This window comes from Phacochoerus africanus, chromosome 4 (genome assembly GCF_016906955.1).
Source record: "Phacochoerus africanus isolate WHEZ1 chromosome 4, ROS_Pafr_v1, whole genome shotgun sequence".
NCBI lineage: Eukaryota > Metazoa > Chordata > Mammalia > Artiodactyla > Suidae > Phacochoerus > Phacochoerus africanus.
The window spans coordinates 117,873,873-117,896,734 of record NC_062547.1 but is presented as its reverse complement, the minus strand read 5'-3'; the positions used below and the strand labels follow the sequence as shown (position 1 = coordinate 117,896,734).

At 41.0% G+C, this 22,862-nt stretch overlaps 1 protein-coding gene across 1 annotated transcript in view; it reads right to left on the bottom strand.

Annotated features, from left to right (window-relative positions):
• Positions 1 to 6,413: 6,413 nt before the first annotated feature.
• The window catches only part of NREP (neuronal regeneration related protein), a 29,649-nt gene continuing 13,200 nt past the window's right edge, over positions 6,414 to 22,862 (bottom strand). Inside the window, exons 4-5 of the mRNA XM_047778434.1 lie at positions 12,980 to 13,057; positions 6,414 to 8,202 (exon numbers count right to left, since the gene is read on the bottom strand). Coding sequence (XP_047634390.1) covers positions 8,071 to 8,202; positions 12,980 to 13,057 — 210 coding nt within the window. The 3' untranslated portion in view covers positions 6,414 to 8,070. The remainder of the gene's footprint in view (positions 8,203 to 12,979; positions 13,058 to 22,862) is intronic.

Genomic DNA, 22,862 nt, shown 5'->3' with positions numbered 1-22,862 from the left:
CGCCTTTTCTGCCCTGATGCCCAAGCTGCCTGCTGCTCTATGGGCTTTTCTCCAGGGGTGCTGGATGTCAAGAACTCAAGGGTTGGGGCCTGTAGTATAACCCCCTTCTCTCACTGACCTGGGTCCCTTTCTTCCATGACCACTGACCCGGCCCTTTGGGATGTACTGGAAAGAGATTTAATGAAGTGTTTAAAAGAATCTGGAAGAAAAGCGGAGTTCCCGTGTGGCTCAGCGGAAACGAATCTGACTGGCATCCATGAGGATGCAGGTTCGATGCCTGGCCTTGCTCAGTGTGTTAAGGATCTGCCTTTGCCGAGATGTGTGGTGTACGTCACAGATGCAGCTCGGATCCCATGTCACTGGTAGCTATAGCTCCGATCTGAGCCTTAGCTTGGGAACCTCCATATGCCACGGGTATGGCCCTAAAAAGACCAAAAAAAAAAAAAAAAAATCTGCAAGTAAAGGATTAGCACTAAAGAGATCTGACCTTGTGAAAGAGAATGATGTAAAGACTCAGAGAGGAATTACCTCGAAGAGCAATTACCGACCTAACAAATTTGCAGCCCAAGCAGATCTCTGGGATCTTCCATCTGCCTTTTCCCTGCGCAGTCAGGGCCATGTGAACCATCCACTGACTGGCAGGCTGGATCTTGCTTTCCCTTCCCCACCAAAATTCACTACTGCTGTGTTTCCTGGGGGCCTTGTTCCCTGCAGTGCACTAAGTTCATGTCAGCAAACTTCAAGGCTTCTTCATTCAGAAGAATAATGGGGGAATTAAGGCATTGCGGCTGAGTGAGAACCATTTCTGGCCAAGGGGCAGTTCCTCTAGCTCAGAGATCTTAAAACATCTGTGTTCTTTAAAAAGAAGAAGCACCAGCTTACTAGAGTATTTCCATCATGTAATTTTTAAGGTTATAATCTGGAGCATATTGTAAATGTGTTCATTTTAAAATAAAAGTTGAATTTCTTTTGTAAATGTACACAATCAAATCTAAACCTCATGGCAATTAATAATCCATTATTTCATTTTTAAAAACAAATGATTCTTCAATTTGATGAAATTTAACTTTTTTTTTCATGGAACTTAAATTTTTACTCCAGCTCCCTCTAAGAATGTTTTGTTAAAAATTTTCATTTTCTGTGACCATAAAACTATAACCATTAAAAAAAAATCTGGGTGGTTGAATTAGCATTATTTTCAATACATTACTGGTTAAAGTTACATGAATATTTTATGCTAATTATTAAACACAAAAGTTGAAATTATAATGAAAATACACCTTAGTGAGATGATGAATTTTTTCAGTTAGTTCATGTATCTACAGATGAATACTATTTATTGCTAGAATGAGACAGGTGTTGTCATCAATTCCATTTCCTTTGTTTGTTTTTAAACTATAAATTGTAGGAATTGAAAATGTTTTATACAGCAACGCGATTCAACTCTCTGAACTCCTTCTGTGCTACATGTCAAAATTCATAAAATGATCTATTACTAAAAAATATTTTTAATCTTTCACCTGACAACTTGATTTGGTCCTTCTGCATTTTTCTTACAAGCAACAAATTGGAAAGCACCTGACTTGCAGAGAGATTTGTTCTCATTATTAGAATCTAATTCACTTTCTGGGAAGGAAGAGCTTTGCTGAGATTTATCAAATTATTGTTAATTATGTGGTAACACTTTCACCTGGACCCACCTTGTTAAATTTCATGTCTTCAGAAATGAAAAGAAAACCTGAATGTATTATTAATTTCATCACACTTTTGCCAAAATAATGCTTTTTGATAAAACACTTTGATCTTATTTTTGCCTTAACCCTATTACCGTTACTTCGGAATTGCAGATTTAGCTCATTTATGGAACATGTAGATCACAAACCTCCTTGACAGAGCAAATCTTCACTCTCAAACCAATTAGCCAAATCAGATATGCTTTGTGTCAGAAATCACTCTGACTTCATTTTTCAATTCAACTAGCTATTTTGAAGATTATTACAAACATCAATGAGAACTAAAAGCATATCTTCTGAAAGTGATCACTAAAACCAATCAGAATTAAAATGAGATAGATCTAATATAATTAATTATTCCATATTTAAATAAGTCATAAAAACCAATGATCCATACACTTTCTCCGTAAAGTAAGAAAAGCAATGAAAGGCATGATATATCTCCAGTAAAACTGTGTGAGGCTCTTGAAAGTTGCTGACTGGCTTTGGAGAGTAAAGAAGAACTCGTGTGAAAATCAGAAACACCACAAATCATAGAAAGATTCTAGGCTGCTAATCTAGTCTAGCTGCACATAATATTTTTTTTGTTATTATGAAAAAGATATTAAACATTTTTTAAGATAGACTATGATGAGAATGGACAATAATGGAAACAAATATTTCATGCTGTGGTTTGATACCATGGTTTTGACAACTCTATTAACCAATGCACATCAAGTCTAAAAGAACCCATATGAAAGTTTTTTATCCTTAAGTTTTAACCATTTTTTTTTGCAAAAATTGAGTATTTTCAAAGGGCATTCTAATTACATTAAAAATAATCAGCATTCAACATATATTGCTTTAGCTCTTCTAAGCTACTTTTTTCCCAATAAAGAAATATCCAAGGCATGGGTATAGAGAATAGTAGAAAAGAATTGCTTACAATGACACGAACAAGCCATTTCTGGTACTCCATGTCTCCTACTGCTCTTCTCTTTGCTTCATCCTCTCAGGATTCTCCCTCAAGGGCAAGGGGTTCTTGACCAACAGTCAGGAGGAGGAAGAGGAAAAAAAATCATTAAATAAAAAATTTGTCATCATTTCCATCACTCTACTTTACCAATATTATCTGCTTCTGTGAATCCATGAGTCCAAAAACCTCATTTCTTTGATTTCTAATAAACCACTTTGAATGTGTATATAAGAAAAAGTCCAAAGTACTATGGATTTATGATTAACCATTAAAGGAACGCTTCTGTCTGCCACATCTGGGTGTTTTTTGTTTGTTTTTGTTTTGCCTTTTTGCCATTTCTTGGGCTGCTCCCTCGGCATATGGAGGTTCCCAGGCAGGGGTCCAATTGGAGCTGTAGCCGCCGGCCTACGCCAGAGCCACAGCAACACGGGATCTGTGCCGAGTCTGCAACCTATACCACAGCTCACGGCAACGCCGGATCCTCAACCCACTGAGCGAGGCCAGGGATCGAACCCGAAACCTCATGGTTCCATTGCGCCACAACGGGAACTCCCATCTGGGGTTTTTATGTCATATTAAGGGCAACATGCTCTATTAAGAGTCGGGATGTGTGAGACCTTTTCATTTTTTATATTATGTGCATGGAGGACTATTATGAACACAGACTCATTCTCGGCAGAACAATCTTAGGAAAGACTCTACTATGCATAGAGGATCTAGATATGAGTTTCCTTAAAACTACCCATGACCATGTACTCCTTGGAAAGATTTCACAGACCCTGAGGAACACATACCCCAGTTTAAAACCCTTGCATTTATTAGACCCAATATGTTTCCTAACCTCACCCAGTCCAAGGATGTTTTTAGCCTGGGGAGCTCAGTCACTGGGGGAGGGTAACTGAAAATTGAGAAAGGGCTTGGAAGCGCAGATGGAACTGCCGCAGCCCCATTTGGGGACCAGCAATGAGGAACTTCTCTTTCTAGTCTGGCGTTCACAGACCTGCATATGCTCTAGCTATTGAACAAGAAGGTCTTCCAAGGTTCCCTGGTAATTTCTTGGTGCAAAAAAGCACTGTGGCATCCTCTGAAACTAGATTTGTGTTGCAAAGTCACATGCCAACAGAGGGAGGCAGGTGACATAGATGAACCTAAGCAGACAGGGTACAAGAAGATGAGTGATATGAAGACTGGATCATGGCGGGGCCCAGGCCTCACAGAGAGGGAGGCTGCTACTCAGCTCCCATCTTTCAAGGGAAACCAACCACCTGAATTGTCATGTGAACTCTCTCAATTTTTAAATGTTTGGCAATTAAACTAAATTTTAATAAAACCCACTGCAGGCAAAAGTAAACAAGTCTACAGGTCATACCTGGTGCTTGCTTAGCAATCTCTGCCCCAAGGCAACATGGTGGTGTTTTCACCTCTAGAGAAAGAACAAAGCACAGTCTTTAACCAAAATTTGTCTCCCACTCTGACTCTAGCCAGTGCTCCAATTTCTTAGCTCCACTTCAGCAGTTTATTATCCCTGAAGGAGTCCACAGCTGACATTCACACACAAGTCCTGCAAGTTTAGGGTAAAGTGCACGGTCAATTATCTAGTATTTCAAGCCTTCTGGGGACCAAGGGAGTTGTCATCAAACCCAAGCCATTGAGCCATTTATTCCAGCTTCTCTGTTTTTAGTTTCTAAGAACATTTTCTAAATATTCCTTTCAGAGCTAATGGCACTTGGATTAATAAATGGGGATTCTGCAATGCCAGTACTACCATTCTTGGATGCTCTCCTGATTTGCCTTCAGTCTCTGGAGCTCCAAGAGCTGTAAAAACTGCAATCAAAGAAGTAGCTATGAGTCTGCTATCAGGCCTTCGCACCTCCAGCACCTGGCCTACAATTACCCTGAACCTTTGACCTCAGATGGTGTGCTGGTTTTACAGCGTGTCCACACATTCTTTGATAATCCTCCCTCAGGAGACAGAGCTGAATTCCCTCCCTGTGAAGGTGAACTATACTTAGTGACTTGCTTGTAATGAATAGAATATGATGGATGATGGAGCCTTCTGAGAATAGGTCACAGGCATTATGGCTCACTCCCAGCTCTCTTGAATTACTCACTCTGGGAGAAGCCAGGGGTCATAAGGACACTTAAGAAGCCCTGTGGAGAGAGGCCCACGCATGAGGGGGAGTGAGTTCTCCTGCCTGCAGCCATGTGAGTGAGCCATACTCAGAGCAGAACCGCCAGCCCTGGTCAAGCCTTCAGATGACTGCAGCCTACTGATGCCAACCTCTCAACTGCAAACCCGGGAGAGATCCTGTGTCATAACCATCAGCTCAACTGCTGCTGAGTTCCTGACCAGAGGGATCTATGAGACAGGAAAAGCATCTTGTTTCAAGATGTCAAGTGTCATTGTAATTGATTACGTGACAAGAGATTAATTAATACAGAGGGGCGTAAAGCAGCCCAGGCTGCCACCCGCCCTGGCCTGGCCTCACCCCCTTTCTCTGTTCCCATGTTAACAAGGACAAGGAGGCATGGCTTGATCCCTCACAGCTCTGCTCACATGCAGGTGGATGACAGCCTCTGGAGTGAGGATAATAATGATTGTTTATAAGATGTATAATAATTAAATTTGAGGTGGACTGCTCTTAGATTCAGAAGTATTAATCTCTGGGTGGGATTACCAAAAGAAGTAGTGGGAGTTCCATTTTAAAATTTTCTTTTAGGTAGAACATTCTCATTACCTGGTAGGCAGCTTTACCCTAAGGCTCCTTTCTCCCAAAAGATTAAAAGTTGAGGGAAAATAAGACACTTAACCAAAATCTGAGATATGCATTAATTTCAAAAGCAATTCCCCAATTTCAAAGTCCTTCCTGACAAACACAGGCATCAAGAACCAAGATTTCTCAGAGAGCATCTGATCCCCACACTTCAAAGCCTGAATTCCCCCCACTTTGGGGCGATGCTACTTTTTGTTCCTCTCCCATCTCCGTCTGGCTTTTAGACTCTGTTCCTTGGCTTCTGTTCAGGTGAAACCCAAATATCTGAACCGTACCAGTCAATGTAACAGCTTGTCTGCAAACCCAGTTGAAGTTTTACTCTCATAATAGAAGAAGAGGGAGTAGTGGGTATTTTTCATGCACAAGGAGAGAACAAATTCCCTGAATTGTTGGGTTTCAGCATACAGGAGGCCTCTAGAAGGTTCTAGTGATGCTTGCCTTATCATCTGCTAGACTTTAGGTAGCTGGGTACACATGAATTCACAACTTAAAATCTGATCTCAAATTTTTATTCACTTACAAGGATAAACCTTTTGTCTTATACATTTATACGTCTGTGTGTGTGGTGCAAATAAGAGGCAAGGTCAGGTAGGCTTTGGCATGGGTAAAGAATACCAAAGAACAGAACTTCATGGAAAGGAAAAGGAAAGACTATTTTGAGGTGTGTGGGAGTGGCCTGAAAGAGAAAAATAAAAGTACAGAAATAAGAGCCTGGGGTTTAATTCTCCTTTGAATCCAGAGGCCGCTTTACAAATACCATCCTAATGAGGCACTGCCTAGCCCCTAATCTCATAAAACCCTCAGAAGGGAAAATGCATGAAAGGCAGAGCTAACTATATCCCTTTTGAGATTTGCTCTTGGGTCTACTGTTGGGGCTCTGAGAACACATGAATTAACACGAACCAGTGAAAGAATTCAAAAGTAGGCCTTTCCAATGACGAGCCAAGCCAGTTACCATACAGCTTGCATATTTATTGAACAAATACTACTAAAATAGCTAAAATACATTGGGTACTTGTCGTGAGTGCATCGGTAAAGATCACATTGTTACAAAAGCCTGCATATTCAGCAGTACACAACTGCAACTCTACGTAAATGCCACAGATGCAGAATACTGTTTTCTTGCTCTATTTACACAGCGGATATACCTATTCTAACAAAGGAGGGGCGGGGGATGCACAAGAAACTCAAGCCAATGGGGGAGCAAGAAGAGAACGAAGAAGTGCAGCGCATGCGTCGTCGATGTGTTAAGTCAGAAGCGGAACAGTTCAGAACGAAGCCTGCCCTGTCAAAGGAAGAGCTAAAAGACAGTTATATAAAAATTAAGGTGGGCTTTCAGACTGGCTAACACAACAACATTCCATGAGTAGATGGTATTGTCTGATTGTATTTTTGTTTATCCATTTCATTGGGAGCAAGGACAAAAATGTAAAATCTACACCTTGCTTATCAGAACTACCAAAAAAGAGTGCTCTGCCTTTTTTTTTTTTTTTTTGAATTTTGTCAAGACATTTTTTTCAACCTTATTTTTGGGAAAGGTGTAATTTTCATGTTTCTACGGAGACGTCAGTTTTTGGGTTTTTTTTTTTTTTTTTTCCAGAGGGCATTTATTAAAAACAAACAAACAAAAAAAAAACCAAACCAGTTTGCCCTTTTTTTCCCCAAATATTCTTTTAAACGAAAAGAACCAAAAGAGACACCTAAAAACGCCTGTCAAATTATTGCTTTTCATTCTCTAAGTTAGGCAGGCGAGGCGACCGAAAGGAAGAGATCTGGTAAGGAAATTACAGTTTTGTGATTGCTCCCGCTACAGGGACTGCGTGTCTGGGAGAGCCGGCCCCTGAGACGAGTGTCTGCTCTCAGAGGTGGCACTTACTCAACCTCCAACGCTGAAGAAGAAAGCCACACTGAAGACACAAGGAAAACAAGTCAATCCAGTCTAGAGAACAACATTCAGGGAAACAGAGTACCAACACCTTCTTAGAACATGAAAATAAAAAATAACTCCATCAGAGCTACCTCGCCAAGGAGCATGTTGAAAGTCCAAAATAGCACCATTCATCAGTGTCTCAGGTCCTGTGGCAGCATCTCGGTCACTTACCACAAGGAAACAATGAGTTTCAAACTACTTCTATACATCAAAAGAGTACATGGATAAAATATAGAGATATACAGACAATTGATGAACATAAACTACTAGGCTTGTTACATCTAAATGAAAAAAAAAAAAAAAAATGGGGACTCTCAGCCTCTGCAAGGAGCAGTCGGGAGCTGTGTGAGTGAAAAGGCAGAAGTGGACCGGTTGTGTGAGAGCAGTTGGGGGTTTGAGTTGTGGAAGACATCGTCGTAGCGAACCAGGCCTGAAGGCCCACCTGTAAGGGTTGTAAACGTGGATTCACAGTGTGAAATTCTGAGCGTTTTCACTTGAGTCAGAATGATTAAAAACTGGTTTGATGATACCTATTTGTCCACTGTAAATTCTCTAAAGCAAGGCTCAGAGTCCCATAGTTTCTTCTTATACTTGATGATTTACACAGAAAAAAATCCCATATATGATACCATGACCTCATCAATACCCATACACCATATGTAATACAAATGGAGGTGATTAAAAAGAGCGGAGGTAACTGATTCCTGGGGAGTGGAGTTCATTTTCATTGCTGCCGAGTGGAGTCAGGGAGGCAGCCTCGGTCTCGCCATCCTTCTTGCGGTTCACTTCCTTTGGGATGGGAAGTCTTCCCTGAAGGGCACACAAACAGGTGGACACACAAAAAAAGAGACACAGTGAGCCATGCTCCTGAAACCATTTGAACATTTTTACTTCTCTCTCGTGCCTTTTATCCTTGAACTCCCGATGTTGTGCAGAGTTTACATATTAAACACAGTTCACCTGAATGTAAATATTAGGACTGTGGGGGCATGAAGTAATTAAACACTAGGCGCCTTGGCTTCAGTAGAATCAAGTGTTTCTCTAATGGCTGGGCCCAGCCGTGTGGGAGGCGGCATTCCCCAGAGTCAGGTTTCTGAAGGCAGTCCCTAGGATCAAATAGGGCCCGACAGGAGGCTGGGTGAGAGGTGCTCCTAGGGGGGCTAACACATTTTTTTTTTAAGAGTTCAATGGCTGTGGTGGAAGAGGGATGACTGTCTGTTTCCTAATATGTAATAACACAATGAAAGCATATCACCACGGCACAAAGGCAATTTATGTATGGCTTATTCTAGAAGCAACTGGCATAGTCCCTATGGACTTAGGGAACCAGAAGTGGAAACCAAAGGCTGGGGAGCTTTTGGGAGGGAAATCACATGGGCTGGGCGCGGGTAGACAGCAGCTGCAGAAAAGAGGTGAATAGTGGGAGACCAAGGCCAGAAGAGAGTGAGATTCAGCTGGTGTGGACTGACCGCGACTGTTCTAGTGTCTCCTCACAATCCTGATGAGTGAGGTGTGTGGGTTTCTGACTAGGAGAATCCAAATGCATTGTGACTGATGATCCACTGAGCACCCACGGAAGCAGCTCTCCATCACCACCCAACAGCAAGAGACTGGACAAGGAAGCCCATCTGCCCAAGTGATGATACAAAATAGAGGTCTTATCACAAGCAGACCTTAGGCCCCACTCAGAAATGACAACAGTGAACACTGGACAAGAGTCTCTTTCAGCCAAACCACTAATTACTGGAGTTTTCTTGAAAAAATTATCCATTATGATTAAAAGATCTTTGTGGGGTTTTTTCCCCCCTTTTGGTTCAGGTCACATGTCTAATAGGGTAGTTATAATTAGCCAATATGTCTGGATGTAAGTGCCTGGGTTCAAGTGATGATCTTGCTTTGTGATCCGCAAATTACTGTATTTGGAGTCAGGAACTTTCCAAATTACCCGTTTTCAGCAGCCCCAGAGTGAACTAAATGTCACAGGTAATTCAACTTTAAGAAGTCTTATTTCCTGTAGAGACTTCTCATATTAAACATCTCGTGTGCCTCAATTTTTAAAAAAAAATCTGACTTGGAAAGCATGTAACATTTTTAGAATGTATATAAAATTCACTCAGTAGGTACTTTAAACCCAGTCCTAGCTTGTGATTTAGAGGTTGTTTTGGTATCATAAATACCAATGGGACCAAAGCATAAAATTAAAGTATAATTCGACCCTTATACACACTTTAGGATCTAGAAAAATTTTCAAAAGCATTAAACTGGGAATGAAGCTCCTTTCATTTCTGAAAATAAATTCCATTTTGAAATTTCAACATGAAATGCCACTATTTAAAAAAAGAAATCCAGGGAGTTTCCGTTGTAGCACATTGGAAACGAATCTGACTAGGAACCATGAGGTTGCGGGTTCGATCCCTGGCCTTGTTCAGTGGGTTAAGGATCCAGCATCGCCATGAGCTGCAGTGTAGGTCGCAGACATGGCTTGGATCCTGTATTGCTGTGGCTGTGGTATAGGCTAGCAGCTGCAACTCTGATTCAGCCCCTAGCCTGGGAACCTCCATATGCCATGGGTGTGGCCCTAAAAAGCAAAAAAAAAAAGAAATCTACTGTCAGAGGTCTAGAAAGGGAAATCAAAAGTTCATAAACATTTCACTCAACAGTTATATTCTTTGTGTGGCTGGCCTTAAAAGTGCCTACTTCAATGACCTACCCTTTTTTTTGGTAAGCACTTGGTTTAACTTTATTTACTTATTATTATTAGCATTACTGCTGTTGTTCGGCTGCAGTGTGCGGTGGCTTGATGTGGGATCTCAGTTTCCAGAATGAACCTGGGTTGCAGTGGTGAAAGTGCCAAATCCTAACCACTAGACCACCAGGGAACTCCACCCCAGACTTATTCTTAAGTGAATATGTAGAACATTAGTCGGTCTTTATACAGAGTCTCAGTCGTATTAATCTCTTTTCTCCATAAAAAAGCAAAACAAAAACATAACGAAATGAATCTGGGTAATGTGGAAAGAAGTCTCTCCAAATTAAAAAAAAAAAAAATGTGAAGAGGATTCTTTTGGATTTGAATTTATCAGTTTTGCCATTTTTTCTCTTTTTAGAGACGTCCAAACATTCATGCATGCATGTTTTCCCTTTGGTGTTCATGTTCTGAGTGCCCAATTCTACAGATTGAGCACTCTATTAGATTTTAAGTCCACGCAGATAAAAGCAGTCCCTGCCCAGCCTACCCTTAATCAACGTGCTTTATGGGAGACATCCAAGTAAGTGGGTAATGGTGAGGCAGTGGCAGTAAACCATGCAGGGAGATCTGCTATGAGGCACCCAGGGGAGCTCCTGGTGAGATAAAGTTCTGTACACCTTCCCTCTGGAGACTGTAATTTACTAGATTTCAGTCCCTACCTCCTGTTCCCCATTAAAAAAAAAAAAAAATCTTTCTGCCCCCGTAAGAAGAATTTTAAGCTTCTGCAGCAAGAAGAGGAGGTATTTTGAAGATGCGACACAAAGCTGTCTTCTTCTACACAAGTTAGGCCTTGCAAGAATTCATACAAAAATTGTCAGATTGTCCTCCATCATCCACCATATAATGGTCCCTCAAGGACTGAGAAACTCAAGTAACCACAGACCGTGGGCCCTGACGTCCCTCCAACTGAGCTATCTCAGGTTGAGTGGCCCTCTCTGTTGATAACTCTTGGCACACGAGTCCCCAGTTTACTCAATAATGTGCTTTGGGCCAAGCAAGCCAAGATTATTTCTCTTATGATTATGCCAAGATGTGCTTTTCCAGGAGGCAACAGCCAGAAAAATGGACAAAGAGATTATACTTAAAACACTATGCATATAGTTAGAGAGAAAGTAACTTAAAATAACAGAAGACCTGAATCCCAGGAGCCACTGTGCCAGCCATATCTCCATGCAGGCAAGGCCTAGGAGCCAGACGGGCCTTCCAAGAGGAAAGGGAGACACTGTTGACCTCAGGGAGGAACCTGCCCAGTCCTGCCCCTTTGGTGGATGCCACCAGCATCAAAGAGAAGACCTCTGGATGCCTGAAGGGGCAGGAGCTAAGGAAAAGACTACCCTCGCTCTCATCCCCTCTGTAATCACATCTTACCCTCAGGGGAGTTATGCTCTGAGGTGTCCCCACAGAGAATCTCTAGACTATACTTCAAGGGTTTGTGGTGAGGAGGTGGGGTGTGGGTGTATTTTAAGCAAAGCTCCAACATTTCAGCTCACTTCCAATCCAGCTCTGTAAGATCAGAACAAGTCTAGCTCAATCATTTTGTTCACCTATTTTCCTGCCAATGATTTTGGCCTTGACCTTCAGAAATTCTCTGAAAGATTAAAAGTGATTTAGAATTGTTTTCTTTCAGTGCAAACTGCCGGTTGGCACATAATCTCTTTAAGGTCTATCTGTCAGTAAAAGAAAGGAAGTTGCCTTTAAGGGGTAAGTAAGAGAGTTTCCCAAAATTGAAATGACCATAAGAGTCAGGGGCTCCTCTCCATTGGTCAGTTACATTTACGAAATTTTTAAATGGAAGTTTTATTTCCACTGGATTAGACTTTTTTTAAAATTAATTGCAAAATCAATAGGTCAGTGGTAAAAAGTACAATCCTCCTGCTTAAGGTCAAATTGATATTTACCCTAACAGGCAAAGTCCAAAGGTATCTACAGTAAAAACTGGTGTTTTTGTTGGTTTATTTATTTATTTTTTGAAATGCTGCTAAAATCAAAAATGCAGATTTTACAAAGTTTCTTACAGCAGAGCAGTGTCATACCTAAGACATCAGAACAATGAAAGCATGTTAATAGAAAATATTTTTAGGTCTAAAAGTTAGAAGGTAAAATATAATAGTTTTTTAAATGTTCTTTCTGTTTTGTTTCATGGGCAGACTTATCAGACATTCAGGCATTATTACCAGACAAAACTCATCATCTTATATTTTTAAGGTTATCTTTTAGTTAGATATCTTCATATTTGAGTTTATCTAACCGGGAACGGAACAAACAAATTAAAAACCTATAAAGTGTACATTTGATAAACTTGGTTTCATGATTCTTAAATGAAAATTTGCTTTGGACTTTGGACTTGTCAAGAAAGAAGATAACATGGACGGTAAGAGTCACAGGATTTTAGGATGTTCTTTTTCTTTTCTGTAGTATATGTTATTTCCAAGGTCATAATAGTATCAGGTTAATAGATTATTGTAGTATAATATAATAATGAGAAATTTTTTTTTTTTTTGGTCTTTTGTCCTTTTTAGGGCTGCACCCACGGCATATAGTTCCCAGGCTAGGGGTCCAACTGGAGCTGTTGCTGCTGGCCTACACCACAGCCACAGCAATGCCAGATCTCAGCGGCGTCTGCGGCCTACACAACAGCTCACGGCAATGCCGGATCTTTAACCCACTGAGGGAGACCAGGGATCGAACCCAAAACCTCATGGTTCCTAGCCAGATTCGTTCCCACTGCGCCACCACGGGAACTCTAATAATGAGAATTTAAATGAAAAGGAAGTAATTTTAAAAAATGGTGTCTAAATTGAAAAAAAACCTGAACAAAACGTCAGTTAGAGATCTTACCTTAGGAAGCCTTCCCTCCATTTCCTTGTTTGGAAATGGTTCTTGACTGACCCAGACAGAAAGCTCTGGGTAATAAACCTAGAGAGACATAAAAGCATACATATTCAGATTAAAAACAGGATCCACTCTGAAACTGTGTGGGGTCAGCTTAAGAAGCTCAAGTCTCCCCAGTGGTCACTTATTTCCCAGTTGCATCTTAGAGTGCTGGGGAAGCCCCGGAGCTCTTTCAGACTGTCAGCATGCTTCTGAATGTACGCTGCACTCAGGAGAGTGTAGCTCAATGTCTTCTGAGATGAAATCCAACAGAGCAGAGATATCCATCAATGTTATCATTAGCAAGCAAAGCGGTAGCATGAAGCTAACCACCGACCGGCTGAGCAAACTAAGGCACCGGGAGGCTTAATTTTCAAAGCAACCTGTGTTAAGTATCCTTGCAAAACTCCATGTTTATGAGATAAATGTACCATATCCCCACCAGACATTGTGAAGGGTTATCCTGATCATCTGCTAGAAGGCTCAAGATTATGCACAAAGCATATGGAGCAAAGGAACAAGCAGTCTGCAACCTCCCCAGATGCACATGTCCACCGACAAGACACTCTGCCCAGCTGCCTGGAAGTAGCAAAGTGTCTGAGAGAGGGGCAAGGCAGGGAGCTGGGGCAGCACGGCCAAGAATGATTCAAAGAATACTAGCTGATGAACATGGGGTGGGGGGCAGGAGCGGGGGGATGGAGAGACTGAGTCCAACTGAGTGACTCTTCTTTCAATATTAAAAAGGGTTATTATTCTAAGACCAGCTGTTCTCCATCTCTGGTAAAGACAAGAGGAAGGGGGGTAAGGACTTAAATTACAACTACAGATTTAGGTCAGCTATAAGGAAGAACTTGGCATAAGAACTGTTAAATTACTAAAAGAATTTAGAGGGGAAAACTGTGAAATCGTCCTTAAGAATTCAGAAACCAAATCCAACAACCATCTGTCAGGGCTAATTTACATTTGATACAGCCCTGCTTGAAGGGAGGGGAGAAAATTAGATAAGATTCCCTCCAGATCTGATTCTCTAAATGTTGTAAATAAATAATATTGAGAATCACAGCTTGGGATTCCTGCTGTGACCCAGCGGGTAAGGATCCACTGATATCCCTGTGGTGGTGTGGGTTCAATCTCTGCCCTGGGGCAGTGGGTTAAGGATCCAGCATTGCTGTAGCTGTGGCATAGGTTGCAGCTGTGGCTTGGATTCGATCCCTGGCCCCAAAACTTCCATAATACCATGGGGAAAGAAAAAAAAAAATCATAGCTCGTTAATAGGTTAACGAACAGATTTATATGTCTTTTTTTGTTTGTTGGTGGAAGCACTAGATATGGTCACCTAATCATCACGGGTAACTTAATGTTTTCAATGTCCCAATGGATCCATTTGGTCAGGGTGTCTGAGACAGGAGATGTGGATGGCCGTGCTGATCTGTGGGAGAGCCTAACAGAAATAGCTCCACTCCAGTAACACTTATGACACGTCCCAGTGTTCAAAGCAATTTTACACCCGTTACCTTATTTATCCTGATGATAAGCCTGTGACTAGGTCTTACTATTACACAGAAGAGGAAATTGAAACTCAGGAAGGTCATGTGACTTGCCCAATGTCACACAATGTAGGATAGGACTCAGATGCAAACCAGGTGTTCGGGTTCTAAATTTCAGTTCCTTCCACTATCCCAATGCTCCCAAATGATCCCAGAATGCAAACTGCCTACCACCTCTCTTTCAAAATTACAGGAGTCCACAGCTATCACACACAGTTAGGTCTTACATTTGAGAGCTCATCCTACAAGAACTGGTTCTGTCTTCTGACTCTGGACTGGTTCTGCTTTCTAGACCACTCCGTTTCCTCCACCCCAACCTCCTTCCTTTTGCTCAGCTTTCTGCTTCTCTGCCTAGAAGAATTCCACCATCTGCCTTGTTTGGGACAGAGAGCCATCCTTGACATTCCCTTTTAAGCAAGAATGGGCGAAGGAAATAAAATGGAATCTAAGAAACACAAGCATTTTTTTTTCTAAGGCTTAAAAGAAAGTCACAGCACACAAAATCCTATTTTGGGCAATTTTAGGAGACCCCGAATTGGGATCCACTATAAATTCAGTTAACATAAATAGATAAAAGATGTTAACATCTCTAAATGCTTTTCAAGGTATGCTTTAAATATAATTAAAAATATGACACTTATTAGTAAGAAATAAAATTACACTGTAAACCAAAAACACTGATAAAAATCTATGTAGAAACTCTGTAGGCACATGGACACAATGCAAAGCAAAATCAAGTAAATGTTGTATCTGCATTCCTAGATTTTTCCGTGATATCCTATTTTTAACAAAACTACATTACGTTAGCATTTAACTTCTAGGTTCAAAGCATCAATACTGAAGCCACCTAAGTCTGATATGTAGGCAAAAACAGTTTGCCTCTCAGAAATTATGCTTATTATTATAATGCTTATTCTCACAATTTTTTTCCCAAAACTTTTTTTTTTAAAGAAAAACAACCAATGAACTCAGAAACAGGATCTCCTAGCAAGTCCATGACTAAGGAAACTTTTTTCCCTACCTCAAATGTGTTCTTTTGAAAAACATATTGATTTAGCCAGAAATTGACAATGACAATTCTAATTAGGCTTTTTTTTTTAAGTATTTGAATTATAATCACTGTATACTTTAGGAAAAATAAATGTCACTTTAGTCTTGTGGTAAATTCATCTAGTTTCCTTCAGAGTTAGAATTTTAAGCCAACAATAGCAGGTATATTAGAATCTCTGTTATCTTCTTAACACCTGCCTGGCTAGTCGCTAAGAAGTCAGCATTATCTCTGGACACAGAATCTAAAGAGGAAGAATTAAACTTTTTGTGTTCTGTTTGGGGAAAAGGTATTGGAAGGACTGGAAACACATGCTACTTACATCACAGCTTTGTTCTTTCATATATATGGGGTGTCTTTAAGACTCTAATATGAAGGACTTAAGAGAAAAAAATCCTTGCCCTCAAATAACTCAGAATACCTTTGTCCATGCAGGCATTCACGACAAGTTTGAGAAATACCTTCAGCGTGTTGGACACGGTGAGACTCTGGACACCACAAGAAGAGAAATAGGGTTCCCACTTCCCAGGAGCTCAAGTCAAACAGGTGTGGGAGGCAGACAGCATGGGGACAGACCCTCCAAAAGATCATTTTAAAGCATTACTATGGGCTGAATTATGTCCCCCTCAAAATCCATACGTTGAAGTCCAAACCCCCAATACTTCAGAATGTGATGTATATTAGGGACAGGGTATACGAGGAGGTGATTAAGTTAAACTGAGGTCACATGGATGGGCCCTAATCCATTATGACTGGTGTATTTATAAGGGGAGGAAATTAGGACACACACACAATGGGAAGACTATGAGAAGACACAGGGAGAGAACAGCCATCTACAAACCATGGAGAGAGGCCTCAGAAAAAACCAACCTTGCTGACTCCTTGACCTCAGGCTTCGAGACTCCAGAACCTTGAGAAAATAAATGTCTGTTGTTTAGGCCACCTGGTCTGTGGTACTTGTTTTGATAGCCCCAGGAATCTAACGAAGTGTGCTTTAAGTGCAATTAAAAAAAATGTATAGGTTGTGTTAAATGTAATAGCTGTTGGAACACATATGAACAGATTAAAAAACAAACAAAACCAACACTGAGCAAGACATCCAGTAGTGCTGTCAACAGAGGAAATGGGGGAGACAGTGAGCAGACCTGAGAATGTGTGATGGCTGTGAGAGGCAAGCCAAAGAAGATACAAGATTATAAGGTTGAGGGGTAAGAGGGTAATGAGCTGAGCAGGGGGGTGGGGCATCTCCATGGCCAGATCTTCCTCTAGTTCTCAGGGACCACAACAGTAACAATACAAATGCCACCCCACACGCCGCTGTGCCTGCTTCTCGCCTAGTTCAGAATACACGAAGCTGACAAAGACTCTGTGACCGAGACTTGTGAGTGCTGATGATATATGTGCATCAGAAAAGAGGGTAAGTTGATCTGTCTTTCTGGAGTCCATCTGTTCTTGCTGGACCCCAAAGCCATTCATTCTTCTTGGCACTAGTTAACTGATGCTCTGAGAGTGGACAGATGGCTCAAATTGTATTCTGGATTTAAGTTTGTGTTTTTCATGAAGATCAATTAAACGAACTTTTTTAAACTCCATCAAGTTCTCTCTTGGTGGTGGTGGTGTGGGCATTTCAGAAATGTAAGCACATGGAAATACCTCACAAATGTTTCATTAAACAAGCATACCAAAGTTTGCCTTAATCTTCCCAAGGGAAGTGTGTATTCTTTTAAAACTGTCTTCCATATATAAAATAATTGCTTATTCTTGCTCAAGTAAAATCCTCAAAACCCTCTAGATTTCTGGTCTTCCACAGGCCAAGAATCAGAGAAGTAAGCTATAGCCTGAGCAATTAAGAAAACATGTTTGTGAAAATAAAAAGGAGATGGAATATTTTTGTTGTTTTATATAATGAGAATATTTTGCTTTAAATTAGAGAAGATGTAAAGATTCTGCTTGAATTCTGAAGAAGGTTGAGTATTTATGCTCATTGACTATGCTAGTCAATGTGCCTTTTTCTATAATGCTACATTTATCTCACTAATGACTAGGTTTAGAAACAACAGAACTGACATGAAGAATCACATTGGTTTAAATACACTAATCATGACAGATATGCATTTAGATACCCATCAGCAACTCTTAGGTAAAACCAATTTTTTTTTTTTGCTTTCAAGTATATTTAATATATTTTAACCCACTACAAGTTTAAATGTAGTTTTATGGAGAAAATGTACTATTTCTTTCTGATTCTTTGAAATGTATTTGATGGTTGGGCATTTAAGTTTTCAACTACCACTGCACACAAGTTGAGAAGAAAATGCTCATGGGTTTTGCCTTTTTATGTCTTTCCATCATCTTTCTTTCTTTCAAGGCTTGTTTTCTTCCCAAGGCAATGCATCATGAAAAATAACTTCATTTTTAAAGCCTATAAGGCAATGAGCTTACAATGATTATTACGTGGTATCCAAAATAGAAACATAGAATGTGGAGGAAATGAGAGGCCACTCCTGCAAGGTCTCTCCCCCAAAATGCCAACGAGATTATTAGCCAAATTCTTTTTTTTAATCTCTCGGGCTTTCATGTAAAAACTTTTATTTTCTAATAGTATGGCTCACACAATCAGTCTGAAACGCTTCCCATGACTTCTACCATATTGCATGTAAATTTTAATTTGTATCTTTTTACTACCTATTTCTAAATTCATATTTTCCTGTTCATTTACCGTCTGTATCAACATTTCTTTGAGGAGACCATTATATGAGAATGATCCTCAAAGGCAGAGTCATGGCTTTATCTGGAGCCTAAATATACCACAGGTATAGAAGCTGCTTACTTCATTGGTTAACATACCTTCTCAGAAGCCTGCTATGAAGATGTTGCATGGCTTAGTCCTTAGGACCATAATTATAGTATTATTTTGTACCCTTTGTGGGGTTCTATGTGCTTAAAGAAGGGCCCTTTTATGACTCACCAAGGATAGATGCCCACCTCCTGCAATTAGGAGAGCACACCAGAGCAGCAGGTGTTCAGTCTGCATAATTAATTCTTTGAGCAGCAAAGGAGTATATTTCATAATCTCTCTTCCAATTAAACTATGTGTGTGTGTGTGTCTGTGTGTGTGACCTGGTGCACATGGATACATGTTCTGTTCTGCCTAATTGGCTGATTGTGAAACCCAGTAGTGCAATAAAAGAATTGATGTGCACGTACATGCTCTTCACTTCTGCAAACACCCTTTGAGGTGGTGCTATTAAGAATCTCCCTCCAAAGCCAGTCTGCTCCCAGGTGTTGCTGGTCACATGAGAGGGCAGAATGAAAACTGAAACCATAAATGAGTTACAAGGATCATTTTTCTCTGAACAGCATTACATCAAAGATTAGATGGTGCCAAAAGATGATGCACTGAGCTATCCCTCTCGAGACCTAGGCTTAGAGATCTGCCTAACTCTGTGCATGCTGCTTGGAGATGAAGTACACAGTGGGGGAAATACACTGCAGCCAGAAGACAACAGACAATGGACGTGTACATCACTTCTGCACACTGGGGCAAGTAGAATAAAAGTGTTGGGGGTCCCTAAGTTGGCAAACATTCTGGTTTGGGAACTCAGTGAAACATGCAGGGACCTAATTTAAACACACACACACACACACTCACACACACACACGAGCTAGCCGTGTAACAATGCCTAACCACAGAGAAAGCATTACTCAACCATAAATGCCCTCCTGCCAGAAAGCAAAGGATGGACCTTTAGGGCGCTGCTGTATTACAACACTGGCTGACACTCGTGTGTTTTTTCCAGGGCCTGATAAGTTCTGAACCTACAGAAACAGGGGTGGGGGACACGGCTGAGGTTCAGAGCACAGAAGTTGGTACCTCCATTGGCAGTAGCTCTGCTTCGGGTACGTATGTTTACTACAGGCACAGAAAATGTCATTTATTAAAATTACGCAGCAGATTATGCTCCTGCCCAACAGGACATGTCAGCCAGCCGAAGGATTTCCACATCTGCACTTTGGGAGCTGGAGTGTCTGAAGCAAGCTCTGTAGAGTTTAACGGTGGAATCCTCCAGATTTACTCTGCTGGCTGGGAAGCCATCTTGAGAGGCTGCTGATGAATATGTGGGAACCTGACAGCTGTGGAATTTTATTTCCAGATTTCCACTAAGGGAGAGAAAGGAAAAGGAAGTCTCCTTGCTGGCAACAAAATGAAAGTGTTTACATGTGAAATTAATCGTTAGCACAAAGAGCTTTCACAGTCACTCTGTTCCACAGTATAATATTCTGCTTGTTTGGCTGCTGAGTCTTTGAAAATCTGATTTCTAAGAATAAGAGCACAGACTTAAAAGAGAAAGGAATCAAGACAGGAGCAAGCCACAAAAGGTTAACAACATATCCAACCTTGCTTGGTCACCACTCTTTGAAACTATTTGTTAGTTATGTACATTTGGGGGTTTGGATGGTGTGTGGTTCAAGGCAGGGTGCAGCAGCAGCTGCTGGCAAACGCACACAGTATGCTGAACCCCGAGGTCAGCTGCAAACGCTGGTGTTGCGCAAACTCCTCCTCTCATCCCAGCCTCATTCCTTTCCAATAGGAACATGCTTAGCACAAAGCAATCCACCTAAAGACTCCATAAATCCAAAAAAGGGAGTTTCTGATCGAGGAATTCTCAGATTTCTGCCAAGGCACCCTCCCCTGGGCTGGAGGTCAGCCTGGTACAGTGATCAGAGCCAAATTGCGGACTGGACTCAAGGAATTAAGTTCAACACTTCAAATCTCGACTTTTAATGGGCGATTTTTCTTTTCAGTGATGAAGACAAAACAAAGTACAAACAGCTGATAACGGCCCAAAGTAAACCAAGAGAAAAAATATAAGAATAAAGCTTGGAAAAACAAATCTCATAAGGGACATCTAAGAAGAGATTTTTTTTGAACAAAGAGAAAAATATAAAGCAGCTTTTAAAAACTCTGGTTTGAGATTAAGCAGTTTGTGAGTGAACAATGAGAAAGTAAAGGCCACAAAACAAGATATTCGCTCTTCTCAGCAGAAAAAAATACTGGCCTTTGTTAACTAGCAGGGGAAAAAAAAAAAAAAAGGCCCCTCAGGCATTTAAGCACAGCATAAGCTTTTCTGTGCCCCTTGACCTCAACAAATATGTTAATAAAATCTTTTACCTCCCTGGAGTGGAACCAGAGTAAATATTTACTTAACACATCTGAGTTCTAAGTCTGGACCACCTTATTCCCTTATATAAACTGGTTTTCATTTGGAACCAAGAAATTAGAAACACCACATCTTGCAAAGTTTCTCCTACTTTTAAAGTGAAAGAAAAGAAGGAGGAGGGAAATATAAAAGGGCAGGGAGGGAAGAGAGGAAGAAAGAAAGAGGCGAGTTCCCCGGTGGTCTAGTGGTTGGGATTCAGCACCTTCTCTGTTGGGGCCTGGGTTTAATCCCCGGTCTGGGAACTAAGATTTCACATCAAGGTGCTGCACACCAAGGTCAAAAGAGAGAGAGAGAGAGAGAGAGGACAAAACATGAAAAGACAGAAGAAGGAAGAAAGGAAAACCCTGAAAACCACCTAGGGCCCCAGTACACCAAACTGCAGTTGTGAATTTCTGAACTGCAGTCTCTGCCACAACAATAGTCATACTGTTGATATGCTTTCCAATACTAGACATCTGGAGCTAGCAGGACTTTTTCCAAGCGCATTCCAAGGTTAATAGGAAACATCTAGATTTGCTTTTATTAGCTGGTTTGAATAATACTAGTTATGCTGGGTTTCACCTTCAAATAATTATAAGAAATTTGGTTTCCGTTTGCCAAGAAGGCCAATTTTTCTTTCCTCTTGTCCTAAAGTGTATGGTGGCAGCCATGAAAATCTTATGAAAATTTTCACCAACAACTGGAAGAGGAAGTCCTCACAAATCAGATTTCTGTTGTTAAGAAAAGCTGTCAATCAAAGGCTAATGAAATAAGTATTTGTTTATCTGGACATAAGGATTTGGGGTTTTTTTGATCTGGGTGAATGATGAGATAGTTGCTTTTGAGACGTCTGTGGACATTTCAAAGCATTCCTATTGCTGGCATGTGCAAGACTGAGTTTTCCAGAAAGTGTGCATTTTCTCCCAAAATGCTCTTTCCAAAAGAAGTTATTCACTCTTTCCATCAATGCACCCTCTTCTGCTGGCAGCTACAAATGGCTCAACATTTAGCGAAAGTCATTCCACAGTTCAATGGTTGTCTTGCACTGTCTTGGTCATTTACAGACTGGCATCTCCTTCAACAGCAAAGAGCATTATTAACGGATCACCAAATGTGGAGGAAAAGTGGTTTCTATTGTGGAGAAGATGTAATTGAAATTAGTTTAAATCTAGTTGATTATTTTGTAAGAAGTTTGGTTTTTAAAAAAAAAAAAGGGAAAAGATAGCCAGGTCTGTACACGCACGTTCAGGTGACAAAGACGGCACTAAGAGGCTTCCAGTAACTTGTCATCTGTGAAGAGTGGCAAAAAACGAAAAGTCAAGAGGAAGAGGGGAAGAGTAAGGGTGGATGTGCCCCTGTGCACCACCTGGATTTTCAGCCCCACTGAGTACAGCACGGTCTGATGCAGTAGAAGGCCTGTCCCTAACTAAGGGTCAGTCAGGCAGCACCATGGAAGTGCAGAAGGCCTAAGGGGGCAGCCACCGACCCAAAGTGCTGTGTTTCAGGACTGGGAGCCACCCAACACACACCTCAAGGGTTATGAAGATAACTGTAGGGGAACGCCAAATTAGGAGGCTAAATTCCCTGGGCAAAGGATCACATATTCTAATTAACACGAAGAAGGCAGCATCAGAAACTGAGAACTTCGACCCAAGCCCTGACTGCATTCTGCAACCAAAGAATACACCGCCCTCATCTTTGGCATTTTTCCCTTCAGTCCTCCTTCCGCTGTAAACCAATCAGCAAAACTATTTCTCCAAAAAGAGAACTGGGAACAATACATGGGAACTGTTGGAACCCATACCAGCAGAAGGTGTCAACAGGGAGACCTCAGAGTTCATTACAATGCTGTTTTTTGGTTTTGTTTTGTTTGTTTTTTGTTTGTTTGCTTGTTTTTAGACATCTTTTCCAGGTGCATTCATTTAATCTTCAGGGTGCTGTTCCAAGGGTGAAATGCATCAATGTATGTTAAGCCACAGCAACAGGGTCCGGCACCTAAGCACTAAGTGGGTCTAGGTTAGCTGTCATCACCATCATTCTCACGGGTTTACAGA